General features: G+C 34.6%; 2 protein-coding genes across 4 annotated transcripts; both read right to left on the bottom strand.

Annotated features, from left to right (window-relative positions):
- Positions 1–492: 492 nt before the first annotated feature.
- Positions 493–2,257, bottom strand: LOC107862416 (RING-H2 finger protein ATL46). The gene has a single exon (XM_016707995.2). It carries the CDS (start codon positions 1,571–1,573, stop codon positions 557–559), a length of 1,017 nt encoding a protein of 338 aa, XP_016563481.1. The 5' UTR covers positions 1,574–2,257; the 3' UTR covers positions 493–556.
- Positions 2,258–4,180: 1,923 nt separating this feature from the next.
- On the bottom strand, positions 4,181–7,095 carry LOC107865945 (probable inactive receptor kinase At2g26730). 3 transcript variants are annotated; one of them, XM_016712130.2, is made up of 3 exons: positions 6,915–7,095; positions 5,377–6,588; positions 4,181–4,970 (listed from the first exon to the last, which is right to left on the bottom strand). In XM_016712130.2, exons 1-3 carry the CDS (start codon positions 6,949–6,951, stop codon positions 4,381–4,383), a joined length of 1,839 nt encoding a protein of 612 aa, XP_016567616.2. In that variant the 5' UTR covers positions 6,952–7,095; the 3' UTR covers positions 4,181–4,380. The 3 variants fall into 3 exon arrangements, with proteins under 3 accessions (XP_016567616.2, XP_016567615.2, XP_016567614.2); XM_016712129.2 differs by having other exon boundaries at positions 5,377–6,597; XM_016712128.2 differs by lacking the exon at positions 6,915–7,095 and having other exon boundaries at positions 5,377–6,872.
- Positions 7,096–13,483: the final 6,388 nt, after the last annotated feature.

Here is a 13,483-nt window from a genome sequence, read left to right on the forward strand (position 1 = left end):
TTGGAAGATAGAAAGCCCAATATGGTGTTGTCAGGAAATAATTCTGGTCTTGCTAGGGGAGGGGGATTGTGCCCTGTTAATGGATTCTAGAATATGATTCATTTGGAATCTGATTCTAAGTGTAAGCTTTACTTGGAAAGCAATATTTCAGTTCAGAGGAAACAGATGCCTGAAGCTGCTAATGCTGATAAATTATCAGAACTGGAACTTGAGAATGTTTATGATGAGCAGCGTGAGAATTGTTGAAAATTACTTTAAATTACTGCACTAGTTTTTAGCAAAATAAGTTGTTTAGATTAAGATGAATTTGAATTTTGAATTTTAACTAGGTTGCTTGTTGTTCTGCATATACAGATTTTGCGTACCCGTAGAAGGAAATAACATTTTCCACAAAAGCTGAGGATTAACGCATTATCTGTGCGCGTAATTTTTAGCACATGTGTAGGTATAATTATAGTTTAGCACCGTAAAAAAAATAAATAGACGAGCATGTAGGCATTGATATCTATCTCAAAACTATGTTAAAGCAATACATGTTTACATAAATTGTGCTCTGTTAGTCATGAATATCAAGATTAAGAGAAGGTCCACCAACATTTGTTTCTGAAGTAGTTGAGAATTTGCCTTTCTTAGACCAAAGCCAAATCTTTGAAACAGAAAAGCTTTCTCCTTTCGTCCTAGCACTGATTTTTTTCCCTTCTGCATTGGTCTCAAAATTTGTGTTCTCACACTTAGTTTTTTGAATCTTCACATCAGGTAAAGCAATCTGCAACTCCGAGTCACCAACGACATATTGAAATGAACCCATGGAGAAACATCTCCTTGCATCCAAATTACAGCTGCTGATTTCCCCTCGAGTACTTTTGTCTTCATGATTTACGCCCCCTTCATTTAGATTTTTGAATTTACCTAATCTAACTGAGAAAACTCTCGTTTCTCCAACATTTTCTGACTTCTGTGTTTTTGCAATTCTGTCTTCCAAATGGAAACTCCATTGTCCTCTTGACTCAATAGAGCTAAACAAGGGATTTCCAAAAGAAATCCCAGAAGTAATAATACCTCTACATAAAGGACAAGTTGAGTTTGACAGGAGCCATGTATCTATACAATCGATATGAAAAGCATGGCTACAAAAAGGGAGCAATCTGAGCTTGTCATGTTCTGAAAATTCACATAAGCAAACAGCGCAATCAAATGGCTCCTTCAAGCCCCTAATATCCTTGTAACAAAACACAGGTAGAGTATCAATGATAGTTTGGTCTAAACCAGAATCATGCTGACGAAATAGCTGTTGAAGCTGCCTTTGGAGAACTTGGGGACCAGATGATTCTGGGAATCTGTTGGATTGTGAAATCGATGAAAAAGAAGGCATCTTTAAACAATACCTAAACAGAAGATGAAGAAGGCCAAAGATAAAGAACACAATAGCAATAATTACAATTGCCAACAGCAGAATTGGACTGATTCTGCTCATGGATAACAATTGGTGACAATTTGATCTTCTTAACAATACTGGCTTTTCAAACTCTGATAGGTGAAGAATGGAGAGGAGGCAGAGTTGGTAAAAGTGCATAGGCTTGAAGTTGAAAGACAAAGAGCTTAAAAGGGTGTCAAAAGAACATCATCATACTACTACTGGCATACCTTTTTCAGAAAGCTGCAGTGTAAAAATCAAATCTTTTCTAAACACCTTCCCAGAAACTTGCCTAACATTTGAAGAATAAAAAATGAAGACTACCCTTGTGCTGAGTGAAGATGAAATAGACAAGAGATGTCCAGAATCACCCCAAAATAGAGACAGCAAACAAAGATTAACAGAAGGAATAAAAATCAAGAAATTGCAGGTGACCTACCACAGAACAGTATATGGATCTTTTTGTGTATGTTTAGGTGGTACTATAAGAAGATGTGGCCATACAAATATCACCAAAACAAGTGATTTGGTCCCTATTGATAAGTTGCTTGTCAAGGCTGTGCTCAGATGTGGGCAAAACAGAAGAAGAAAAAAGGAAATGCAAAGACAAGGCCTGATGACAATGCTTCCTAGATTATGAAGGCAGAGCAATTTAAGACCTAAAGTAACTTTTTCAAATATTGCCACATGTGTCTTTGTCACTGCGTCCTTTTTGTGTATGTGTGGATGCAATTATCTTACTCCCTGGACAACAGTATCCCTGACGGATAAATTTAAAAAAAGTACATTACACTCCCGATTCCAATTTACGTGTCATGCTTTTCTTTTTAGCGTGTCCCCCCGCCCCCCAAAAAGAAAAAAATAAATCTAAGCTTTCTAATTTCAATATGTCAAATTTAAGGTCACAAGATTTAAAAAAAATATATACATCCTTAATGTAAGATCGACCGCAAGATTCAAATTTTGTGCTCAATCAAACTAAGATACTTAATTGGGGTCGAGGAAGTAGTTCATTTAAAGTCAAATTCTTGGTTTGTTAGGAACTAATTAATGTTTTCTACTTCTTTCATTTTATATTGAAGGCGCATTCACCACGCAGCCTTGCAACAAAAACTAACTTTTCTAAATTAACAAAAGGGTAGTCAAAATGGTACTAAATCATTGCAATTAATGATTAAGAAATCTCCGATTCACATTGCTTTTCCCATCTTCAAGTTTGACAAAAATATAACTCAATCCCCACAAAGAATACAAGCCATAATTAATTTGGTCCACCACCTTCTGTATATGTGTCACCGTATTATATATTTTATGCACATCATTTTCTTCTGTGTTGCCTCTTTGTCAAGCCTGTTTTCTACTCATCCTGGTAGGTCTACTTACCATATTATTAAACTTTGGCCTTAATTATGCATTTTTGTATCCCCTTTCAATGATGGTCCCGTGATAGAGGGATCAAAAGAAGAAAAAAAGGACAAAAAAGTTCAGTTGGTAAATTACAAAAAAAAAAAATAAATCATTTTAGACTCGATTTCTCCATTTATTTTGTGACCAATATATCACTGTAACTTTTCTAACCATTCTAACTTTAGTGGCCTGGCTTATTTGGATTCGCGTTGCGTGGGTCTACTAGATTAATGAAATCAACCTGAATTGACTCTTAGGAACCGTATGTATGATGACATAGAAGCGCATGGGATGGACAAGAAATTATACAGTGAGGTGTCTACTTATGGGCGGTTCACGCACGCTTTGCCATATTTGTTAAGCAACAGAATCATTGAAGATGTTGATTTTAACTAATCTATGTGGGGGCAAGTGGTACTTAATCTATGTGATTTTTATTAGAGCCCAACCGACAAAGTAGTTGGAAAAATTGTCTGCTTCTTCATATTTGTTGTACTTGCCCAATAGAAAATCTAGTGAAATTTCTTGGTCAAGATTGATGGTAGTTCAAGAATTATTTGAAGGTCTAGTTAGGTAAAACTGTGTGAAGGGAAATAGTTTTCTGAAAAAACAAGTGGTTTTAATACTTATTTTTTGGTGTTGGATTAGTAAGGAGACAGTATTGTCACAAAGATATTTGGGTATAATTTACGCAAATACTATGATCCCAATCTGAACCCATGTCACAACCAAATGTAGGACCCAACCTAAGACCTGCCCCTGACTTTTGACTCCGACTCGACCTCGAGGCCCAACCTTGAGACTCGAGGACCGACCCCGACAAGGTCGGGGATTGGTTTATGTCGATTTGGGGTCATGTCTCGTGTCAGTTCAGAGTTGGTTCTCAGGTCGGATCGAGGGTTGGGTCACGGTTCCAAGTTCGGTTTGGGGTCTCGTTCATGGCCGGGGAGGGTCGATACCCTACTTTAGTAAGGAAGTCATTTTCCTTAAATTGGAGAAAACTACTTTTCAAAATATTTAAGCCAATTGAAAATGGAGAAAATGTATTCCTCCCTACCGAACACCCTAAAGTCTTGCTGGAAATTTTCAAAGGTCATTAGGTTATCTAGAATTAGAAGAAACAGTTCACAAAATAATGACTTATGAGCTGAGTAGTTGTGGAAATATTTGCTCTCAATCTAACTAGATTCCAAGTCTAGTGATTCACATTTCACACATGTATCTAATGTGTAATTCTGGATACCTGTTAAACTTTATGTAAATAACTAGTGTTAAAATCTTAATTGAAAAGGTATTTTACAACAAATGATGAGAGTTTTCAAACCTAAAGACCTCTAGATTACCTCCTCATTTATCAGCTCAACCGAATCATCACATGTCATCCTGAATATAACCATAAGAAAGCAAAAGAATCGTTGTTCTTAACAATTTACCAGAGTGATTTGGGAAGCAGCTCAGTAGACAAATCATATGATAGAGAACTTCTCCAAACAAAAATAAAAAGTATAAATAGGAAATTTCGTATCCAGGCCTTTGGGTTGGAGCATGTGTCTGATTTGTTAGACCTCACTGCTGAATACGGACACGGATTTCTCTTCATCTTCCTTGATAGACTTGATGATGAAAGCAACTTCCTTCATGTGAGGCCTAGCATCTGGTGATGGATTTATGCATCTGAGAGCTACTTGCAACAAATTGATCATTCTTTCTTCATTTGCACCATCTGTAATAAGGCATTTGTCTAAAACTTCACCGGTCCATTCCTCTCTAACCACTGAATTTACCCACCTAGCCAAATCATATCCACTAGCCTGAACAGGCTTTCCTGTTAGCAATTCAAGAAGAATCACTCCAAAACTATAAACATCCATCTTGAAGGCGTTATGTGTGCTGATTGCAACCAAATCGTCTTCTCTGATGCTATGATCACTTTGAGCAACAACCGTCTGGTCTTGATTGTCTGGCATCAGACCATACTCGCTGAGACAGGCTTCCATGTCGTCGTTCAGAAGAATATTCGTAGATTTCATGTTTCCATGAGGAATATCGTCATTCTGAAGGCCTTCATGCATATAAGCTAAAGCCTCTGCAACACAGGCTGCAATAGCTAATCTGCTCGCCCACTCGAAAACCTGGCCTCCGTGGGATGCTGAAATGAACAGTTGTGCAGTAACTTTATCTTTCCATGTTCATTCTCCAAGTATAATAGACAAACTTGTTACCACTTGATTATTTAAGAGTTAAGTTCTATGCATTGACGGTGTAAAAGATACTGACACAATCAGATCACTTATATGGTAATTAATTGTAGGTAATAGACTTGCTATAATAGGTAGAACTATACTAATCATGCAAAAAATCTTCGTATTGTCAATGTAAATAGCTAAAATCCTATCTTTTTAATAGAATAAAGAAGCTGACATGCTAGCATGATCTTTTGAACTAGGTTCAGAATCATAAGTTTGATTATATTTCTATGAAAACATGACCATATCTCACAACCCAAACAAATAATACTTGAGAAATAATTAAGTTTGCACAAATAATAAACTTACAATGGAGGTGCTTGAATAGACTGCCATTCTGCTGGTACTTATAAACTGTTAGCTTCTCTTGCTTGGAACTATAGAAAGCAACAAGGGGCAACACATGAGGATTCTGCATTCTATGTATTCTTTGCATCCTCTTCTTGAAATCGTCTTTCGAAATATTCCAACCCCTAATCCTCTTTACTACCAATGTTACTCCATTAACATTGACCTTGTAAACACTTCCATGTTTTCCTTTCCCAATCAATTCAGCTGGAGCTCGGAGCAAATCCTCGAATCTTAATTTATTAGCCAGAGAACTTGAAAGGATTTCAAATGATGCTGAAAGCATGGAGTTTTCGGGAGACGTCATTGAATATTCTGACCTGTTTCCGGGAGCCTTTGATTCACCAGCAGAGCTAATAGTCTTGTTCTGATCCTTTGGAGTACTCTTTCTCCTTTTCTTCCTTATGCACTTAAAAAGCTTCCATACAAGCAGAAGTATGATAATCAGCCCAAGAATGGCATAACCAAGATAGATAAAGAATGAGACTTTTTCCTTCTTAGCAACTGGATAAGGAGGTGGCGATGGCGTGGGTGGACATGTGCTTGGCAATGGCACTCCACATAATCCAGGATTACCCAGAAAACTACTGGAACTGAAGTGGCCCTTGACATCAGGAACTACACCAGTTAAATTATTGTAGGAGACATTGAAATGAACAAGATTGGAAAAATCAAATTCTGGTATCTGCCCTGTTAGCTGGTTTCTTTCAGCCAAAAAAGTTAGCAACCCAGAGATTCTTGACATATCCGGTATCTGCCCTGAGAAGGCATTGTCTGAAATTACAAACCTTTTCAAATTGCTCAACCGCGATAGAGAGCTAGGTAAATTGCTTGAGAATTTGTTCCTGCTCAAATACAAGTGTGTGAGACGCCTGCAGTTAGATATTTCTTGTGGTAAAGTTCCAATAATTTCGTTCTCGTTCAAGCTTAGTACAACAAGGGAAGTAGCCTCACAGACAGAAGCAGCATCAAGAACTCCACCGAGATTCTTCTGATCAAGAACGATATTTCTCACGTGTTGCCTTCTTGAATCACAAGTTATCCCCTCCCATTTGTTGGTACATGGATCAGATGATAAATTCCATCCAAAGTTTACATCTTTTGAGATGTTCCCAAGTGAAATCTTGTTCATAAACTTGACCAGTGCTTGTCTTACTTCCAGAGTCTCTGAACCTGCAAGTACTAGCAACATTTGAAAGATTATACTCAAGATTACCCATCTTGTAACCGGAATCATTGCTGGTAAAAGGAAGTGAAGAATGTCAAATCTCTTTAACCGTCAGCTTCTTGGCCACGTAACTTCATAAAGTAAATGCTAATTGGCTATATGCAACAAGCAGAACGCAAACAAAGTATGATTTATGAATGAGTTATAGCTAAAGCTAAAACGGCCAATTGGCTCATTGTGCTAAGACATGGTCAATGTACTCAAGACTCAATCATAACAAGAAAACAAATGATCTAATAAAAATGACAACAGAAGGAGAAAAAGTGCTTACAATATTGAAGGCCGGCAAAACTATCAAAGATATGCATGGTTTCTCTTTTAACTTAGCTTCTGATTGGATGTATTGCTAGACATATTAACAATGTTCCAAATGGTCCTTTTATATACATCACTCTATTCGCAAATCTTTATGGACCCACCTGTTATCCCTATATCAGAAGAACTATATGTAAAAAAATACTAACTTGCTTACTACATATAAAGAAATTGGGATAAGTTATAAGTAATAAGATACGTACAAGACAAATATAATAAGTACTACCGAAAAGCCAGTATTTTGCCGTTTAATTTCATTCCTCAGACAAAACGTGCAGGAGCAAATAATTTATTTTCTGGGAAAATCAATGTTGTAAAGAAAATGAGAATCAAATATGAAAGTGCTACTTAATTAAGCGTCCAGTAGGTACACTTGTGAAGTCAGCTTCAGGCTTTTACATCATCTAAATCTTTCATACGGTTCAATAATCTAGATTCTGCAGTTTCAAACTGTTCAAAACTTCATACGACAGAGGTGAATTCGGTCATTATAAGTTTTCGTACTCAAATCAAATTGTAACTATTAGTTTTATAACCATCTGAAACTACGTATTATTATAGTGAACCTTTTTCACTGAGTATTTCTACCAATTGACTGTAGCCTAACTTGGTGTAGAAATAACATGAAAAGTAAAACCATATTTACGGGTAAAATCACACTACTCAAAAGGTGTTCAAAAACAATCACTCGACTGTTGCTAACACCTTCAAGCTAGCAAAACTCAATCTGCGCATATGGATACTTTGATCTGTATTAGTTATTTGAGAAGTGATGGGAGCAGAACAATGCTTCTGAATATATAGCCACAGACAGCATATAAAATTATTCTCATATAAAATTATTCTCCTGAACTACTTACAAACAAATGCTAGGTGAGTACTGTTTTGTAGTAATAGTTCTTGATATTGTGTTGATATGAAATACTCTTATGTGGTCGGGTCTACTTCACAAACCTCGGGCATAGCGCGAGCTTAATGTTGAGAAGCAAACACAATTCCACATCGGAATGTTCAATATTTAAAGTGTCACCCAACTCCATTAGTATAAGGTTTTTTGGGAGGAGCCCAAAAATAAATCCGTAAGGGCTTGGCCCAAAGCGGACAATATAATACTAGTGCGGAGTTTGGGTGATGTTACACGCGGTCCCAACACTTATTGCACAAATGTGTACTTTTTATGAAATACTCGGGGACACTTATTGCACAAATGTGTACTTTTTATGAAATACTCGCGTGTTAATTTCTCACTTCTTTCTTGCCTCAATCAGTGGCGGATCTAGTGGCGGATTTACATACAATTCAGGAATCCCCTTCGTTGGAAAATATTTTTATGTATATACAGTAGATGTTGAACCCCTTTGACTAGTCCGTATATTTACTTCTGACCTCCTCAGTGAAAATTCTGGCTCCACCACTAGCCTCAATCAGGATTTCAATCTCAACAGAGGTATCAACAATCGATTTTCTATAATAGGTGGCTTGGCTTGGTCAGTTAGTAGCTAGAGTTGCATGACGAAAATAGTCTATTCAGACATCCATTTACAGAGAAGTTCTTTTAATCATAATATTCAATCATCAAATGTATATGAAGAAGAAGAAGAAAAGAACAAGTGGATCATCAGCAACGCTAGTTTGAATTACAAGAACATAAAAGTGACTAGTGCATGTCCTTAGGCTTCAAATTTCTGAAAAAAGAACGATCAAAATTAATGAGATTGTTATAACAAAAAAAAGAAACAACAACTAACCCTCAAAAGCAAAATTAATAGGCTATAATCTAAGATGTTCGATTCAGTAATACTTAGCCCGTATAGAAGTTACATCTGCCTATTCCAAAAAAAAAGCCCAAAAAATCAAGAGAAGAAAATTAAAGAATTTCAAAATTGGCATCATGATGATCTGTTGATGAAGAGAAGAAGAGCTTGCAAGGTATGAATTTGCAGCCTTAAATGCATGATGTATTTAGCAGTTTGGAGGAGCAACTGATGAGAAGGCAATTGGCTGGCGCCTGGGACTAGCCTCTGCAGCTTCACCACTTTGTCTGGTTGGTGTTGAAGATCAATGTCATCATTGAAAACATAGCCCATTCTTGATCTCCTCTTCTTCCCCTTTCTCCTTGTGGTTTGTGTTGTTTTCATGAGTACCTTTTCTAGACCTAATTTTTTTTGGGAACCCATCTTGATTTAGAGCAATTGCTTTTGATTCATGCAAAATCAAAGAATAACAGCTATATAGACACAAAAGTACTACTACTATAATGCAGCAGAGCAGCTGGCACAATATGTGTCATACATGGTGCATGTAATAAACTCTTGCATGTGATGTCTTTGGTGTGACACTTAGGTTGACTCATGACATATGCCTGGCCTACTTTAACAGCAACGTCTTTTCATTTTTACTCTAAATAAATCTCCTTTTATATCATCAAAGTTAAGTTCATCAATGACTTCAAAACTCTTTACCGTTAGTTTCAATTTATTTGTTTTACTTTTTTATAATAATCTATTTAAAAATAAAAATAAATTCTTTTATCTCAATAACTCTTTATTTTTACCTTTTCACACAACATATTTAAAACAATATAAAGTTCTACATGTCTTTAATTTAACACTACATTATTCAAAAATCTTCTTTACTTTTCAAATTTTTTTATACAAATAAATTGAAACAGACGGAGTATCATGATCATATGAAAAGTAAAGTAATTAGTCATATTCATGCATATACCATCACCATATAAATTATAATTCTGCATTATCTTATACCCTGTTCAATGTTGAAATAAAAGAAGAGTAGTTTGAACTTTATGGGCAAAGTACTTGTCTAGTCATATTAATACTACTATGGCCAACTAAGACTTATCATCAACCTCTATCTTCATGTAGAAGAAGTGGATGATGAATAGTCCACACTCCACATCTTTAGATAAGAAAATGTTTTTGATGTCATGTGAGGAACAGATAATGTGTGGAAGCAAAAGATGTGGGCTTGTGCAGATCAAAGTGTTGGGTGGTGGCCAAGTGGCCTTGTGCGCTACGGGATTTTGCTGGCGGTGACGCGGCACATGCCTTGACAGCTCTCTCAATTGCTAAGCAACTCATGGACATCACCACATTTTGATTTATTCTCACCATCTAAGAACTACAATTAACTACTTAAATAAATAAATAGTAAGAGATTTTTTTTACCTCTGATAGTTAAGTTTCTGATAAAAGGTTTACACGACATTTTGAAGTTAAAATTGGAAAAGAAAGTTCTGCGAGAGCTGACATTGTGAAAATTGAGAAATTATTTACTTGAGAGTTAAGATTTTGGAAAGAAGATGAAGTTCTCATGTTTAGACTCTTGAAGAAGAAGAAAATGAATTTAATGCGAAATGAGAATTTCTTAATTTGTTTATTATCCAATTTTGCGGCATGTTACGTTCTTATAAATTTCCTTAGAATAAACTGTGGATCGAAAATGGCCGAAATTTGGAATTCTCTTTCTTATTGTGGATCCACAGAGCCCAACAAGAGGCAGAAGACGTGAACGGCAGCAACAATTGGGTTGGACTTGGAAAATGATCCATTGAGATTATTAGGCCTGAAGGATCAAGTATTTGATTGCATGCCATCTAACAAAAACTAGGGGGCCTTGGCTAATTCAGATCTAGGTCGCGTTGGAAAATCTTATTTTGATATAAATCGCTTATTATTAGAGACAACATCATTGATCCCGGGACTTGAATTCGAGTCCTCAAGTTAAAGAGATGAGAAATCAGTTGTCATGCTACCACAATTTTTACCGCAGATACAGAATTATTTTAATTACATGCACTCATATTATTTATAAAATAAGATATAGTAATATATTGTACACTTGTTTGAGAAAATTAAATTAAAAAAAAAAAACATAAAAATCAATATCTCCATCGAGGGGGCTCAATTGGCACCCTATTATGGAGTTTTTTTTTGTTTTTTTTTTATGTTGAATTTTTTGGCTTCTTCGCATGTATATTTTCTATATCTTGAACCTTATCATGAAAATTATCGTTCCGTCGTTGAATCACATCAAAAAATGGGGGGAAAGGGGTAAATCTTTTAGTTTGCAATTGTCAATCTTTACCCTAATAATATTTGATAAAATTTAAGCAATGTAAAAAAAAAAAAAAAGATAGTTCGATGCACTGAGCAATATAATAAATTTAAATTTAAAACTTTTCTAGTGATTTAACCTAATCCACGGTGTATTGTCTTTACAATATAGTCACAAATTGTTTGATTAAGAAGCTAAACATAATAAGGATCGTTAATTATGAGTTTCATTTACGGAATGTGGCCTAACTTGTCTTCAATTTTGGCTGCCAAAAGATTCTTATTGCACAAAGTTGCAGCTAACATCACTTTTAGGGTTTGTTTCGTATGTATAAGAATAATGTAAAATATGGTATGTTAGTAATACTTGTATTAGTAATGCTTGTGTTAGTTATGCTTGAATTTTGTTTATGCAGTGTTTGGTTTAATGTATTCAAAATAACATGAATTAAATAATTTCTAAAAAAAAAAAAAAACTTTACAAAAATATCCTTCATATATATGTTGGAAAGAATGTGAAATTTTTTTTTAGAGATAACGATATCTTTAATCATTTTAGTGCGTGTATTGGATCCATTACATTGTTAATATCATGGATTTTGAGGTCTTAGTAATACACATATCAATACACAATAGAGTGTATAACTAATGCAAGCATTAGTTATACATAAGGTGCAAAAGTATACCAAACAAGGTAGTAATAATACGCATTAAACTAATATATGCATTAATTTTCCAATAAACTCCGCCAAAAGCCCCCTTAGGCTTTTAGCACTTTTACTATTTGGGCATCATCAATGATCAATGAAGCCAACTTTTATCATTTTGCTTAATCTTTACTTATGGCACCTCCTACCAACTTAAAAGTGCTTAATAACTTTCCTTTGCCTAGACATCACCTTCCCCTAACCAAATAAAGGACCACGCAATAATAACTAGTACAATACTTGGGTGGAGGGATAGTGAAAAACAGAAAAAGTAGCCCCAAAATCACTAGAAATAGCCCCTCTAGAGTCTAGAATAACAATCATTTCATTTGCTCAATTCTTTGATTGTTTTGCTCTTCTTTTCTTCTATTTTTCAATGATTAGTTGACCGTGTAAAATTAAGGGAAGATTTCAGAAATAACAACTTTTTAGTTTTAATTATAACTTTTATAGCAATAGTTTCATAATTACGAAAATTAGCAAATTGTATTTTGTATTTAAGTAAAATGTTGCTATATAAATACATATGCACAACTGAAAAATACATATTCTTCCATTACTATGAAGTGTGTAAAATATTGTTACTTTGCTATAAGCTGTAATTTTTAAAAAGTATTGCTATTTATTGTAATTATAGTCTTAAGGATGCTCGTTTCTGTAATTTTTCCTAAAATTAATTATAGCAGAACAATTGCAGTGTTGCTTACAACATAAAAAAGCACTTCTAATAAGTTATGCGACAGTTTAAATGTAATGTTACATAGAAACAAAATGTTATATAAGAGTGATTGTAATTTGAGATATAACGAGAATAAAAGCATCATAAAAAATGTTATTGAAGTAAATAATCATTACGTAATATTTGTGTGTTAATAATATTCATCGCATAACAATTTATACATTATTGTTCACTGTGTATTTCAAATTTACATACATTGAACCAAATGGCCCTTTAATTCCTCAAGCACAACAGAAAAATTAATTCAGATCAGCCAACACATTTCATTTAGACCGATTCCACTCGTCTCATCCTAGTACAAACTTATGGTTCATTCATATTAACTTAATTTATGAGAAAATGCACATCTATTGAGGAAAATTAATTAGAACATAATTTAGATATCACTTTTCAGTTTTGTCCTTTTAAAGTCAAATTAAAATCGTAAATATGAGCAATTAAGCCTTTTGAACTCATCAACTAGAAAACAACAAATAAAGGGCAAAAAGAAAGAAATTTCTAACTCCATTAAAAATTGAACAATTAAGTTATTTTGAACATTGAAAAATGGCTCAGAAATTAAGTTAATATGCAGTAGAGGAAGTAGTAAACTTAATAAACTGTTTTTTTGCTATGCACAAACATTCTTACTTATTGTCAAATTAATAAGTAACTTATGAGTCAGTGACAAAAATATCAAGATTTTATGGTGAAAGTGGTCCTAATTAGATGAGCCATTTTCTCCAAAATTCTGTAGAGTTGAAGTTTGAAAGAGTAAATTATATGGTCCCAAATATTCAGTAGAAACCTGTGACATTTCACCGCAATATGCATGTGGTCTTCTTTGTTTTTGTGTAAATTTGTACTGAACAATTTTGTGTGTTTTTAGCCTTTGTATTGTTGGTTCACATGTTCTGTGTTTCTTGCTTTCTCTTATATTTCATGAGTCTCTTTCTCTCTTTAACTTTTTCTTTTTTGGGTCATGAATTGTTCCTTCAAACGCAAGGGTATAGTGGGTGTTTGT

The sequence above is a fragment of the Capsicum annuum genome, chromosome 3, assembly GCF_002878395.1.
Source record: "Capsicum annuum cultivar UCD-10X-F1 chromosome 3, UCD10Xv1.1, whole genome shotgun sequence".
NCBI classification, from domain to species: domain Eukaryota; kingdom Viridiplantae; phylum Streptophyta; class Magnoliopsida; order Solanales; family Solanaceae; genus Capsicum; species Capsicum annuum.

Bases quoted from the DNA above. Each gene is read 5' to 3' on its own strand.
- LOC107862416 (XM_016707995.2), bottom strand. From the start codon at position 1,573: ATGCACTTTTACCAACTCTGCCTCCTCTCCATTCTTCACCTATCAGAG.
- LOC107865945 (XM_016712128.2), bottom strand. From the start codon at position 6,652: ATGATTCCGGTTACAAGATGGGTAATCTTGAGTATAATCTTTCAAATG. The intron at 4,971-5,376 runs GTAAGTTTATTA...TGTTCATTTCAG, and splicing joins TCTATTCAAGCACCTCCATT to CATCCCACGGAGGCCAGGTT.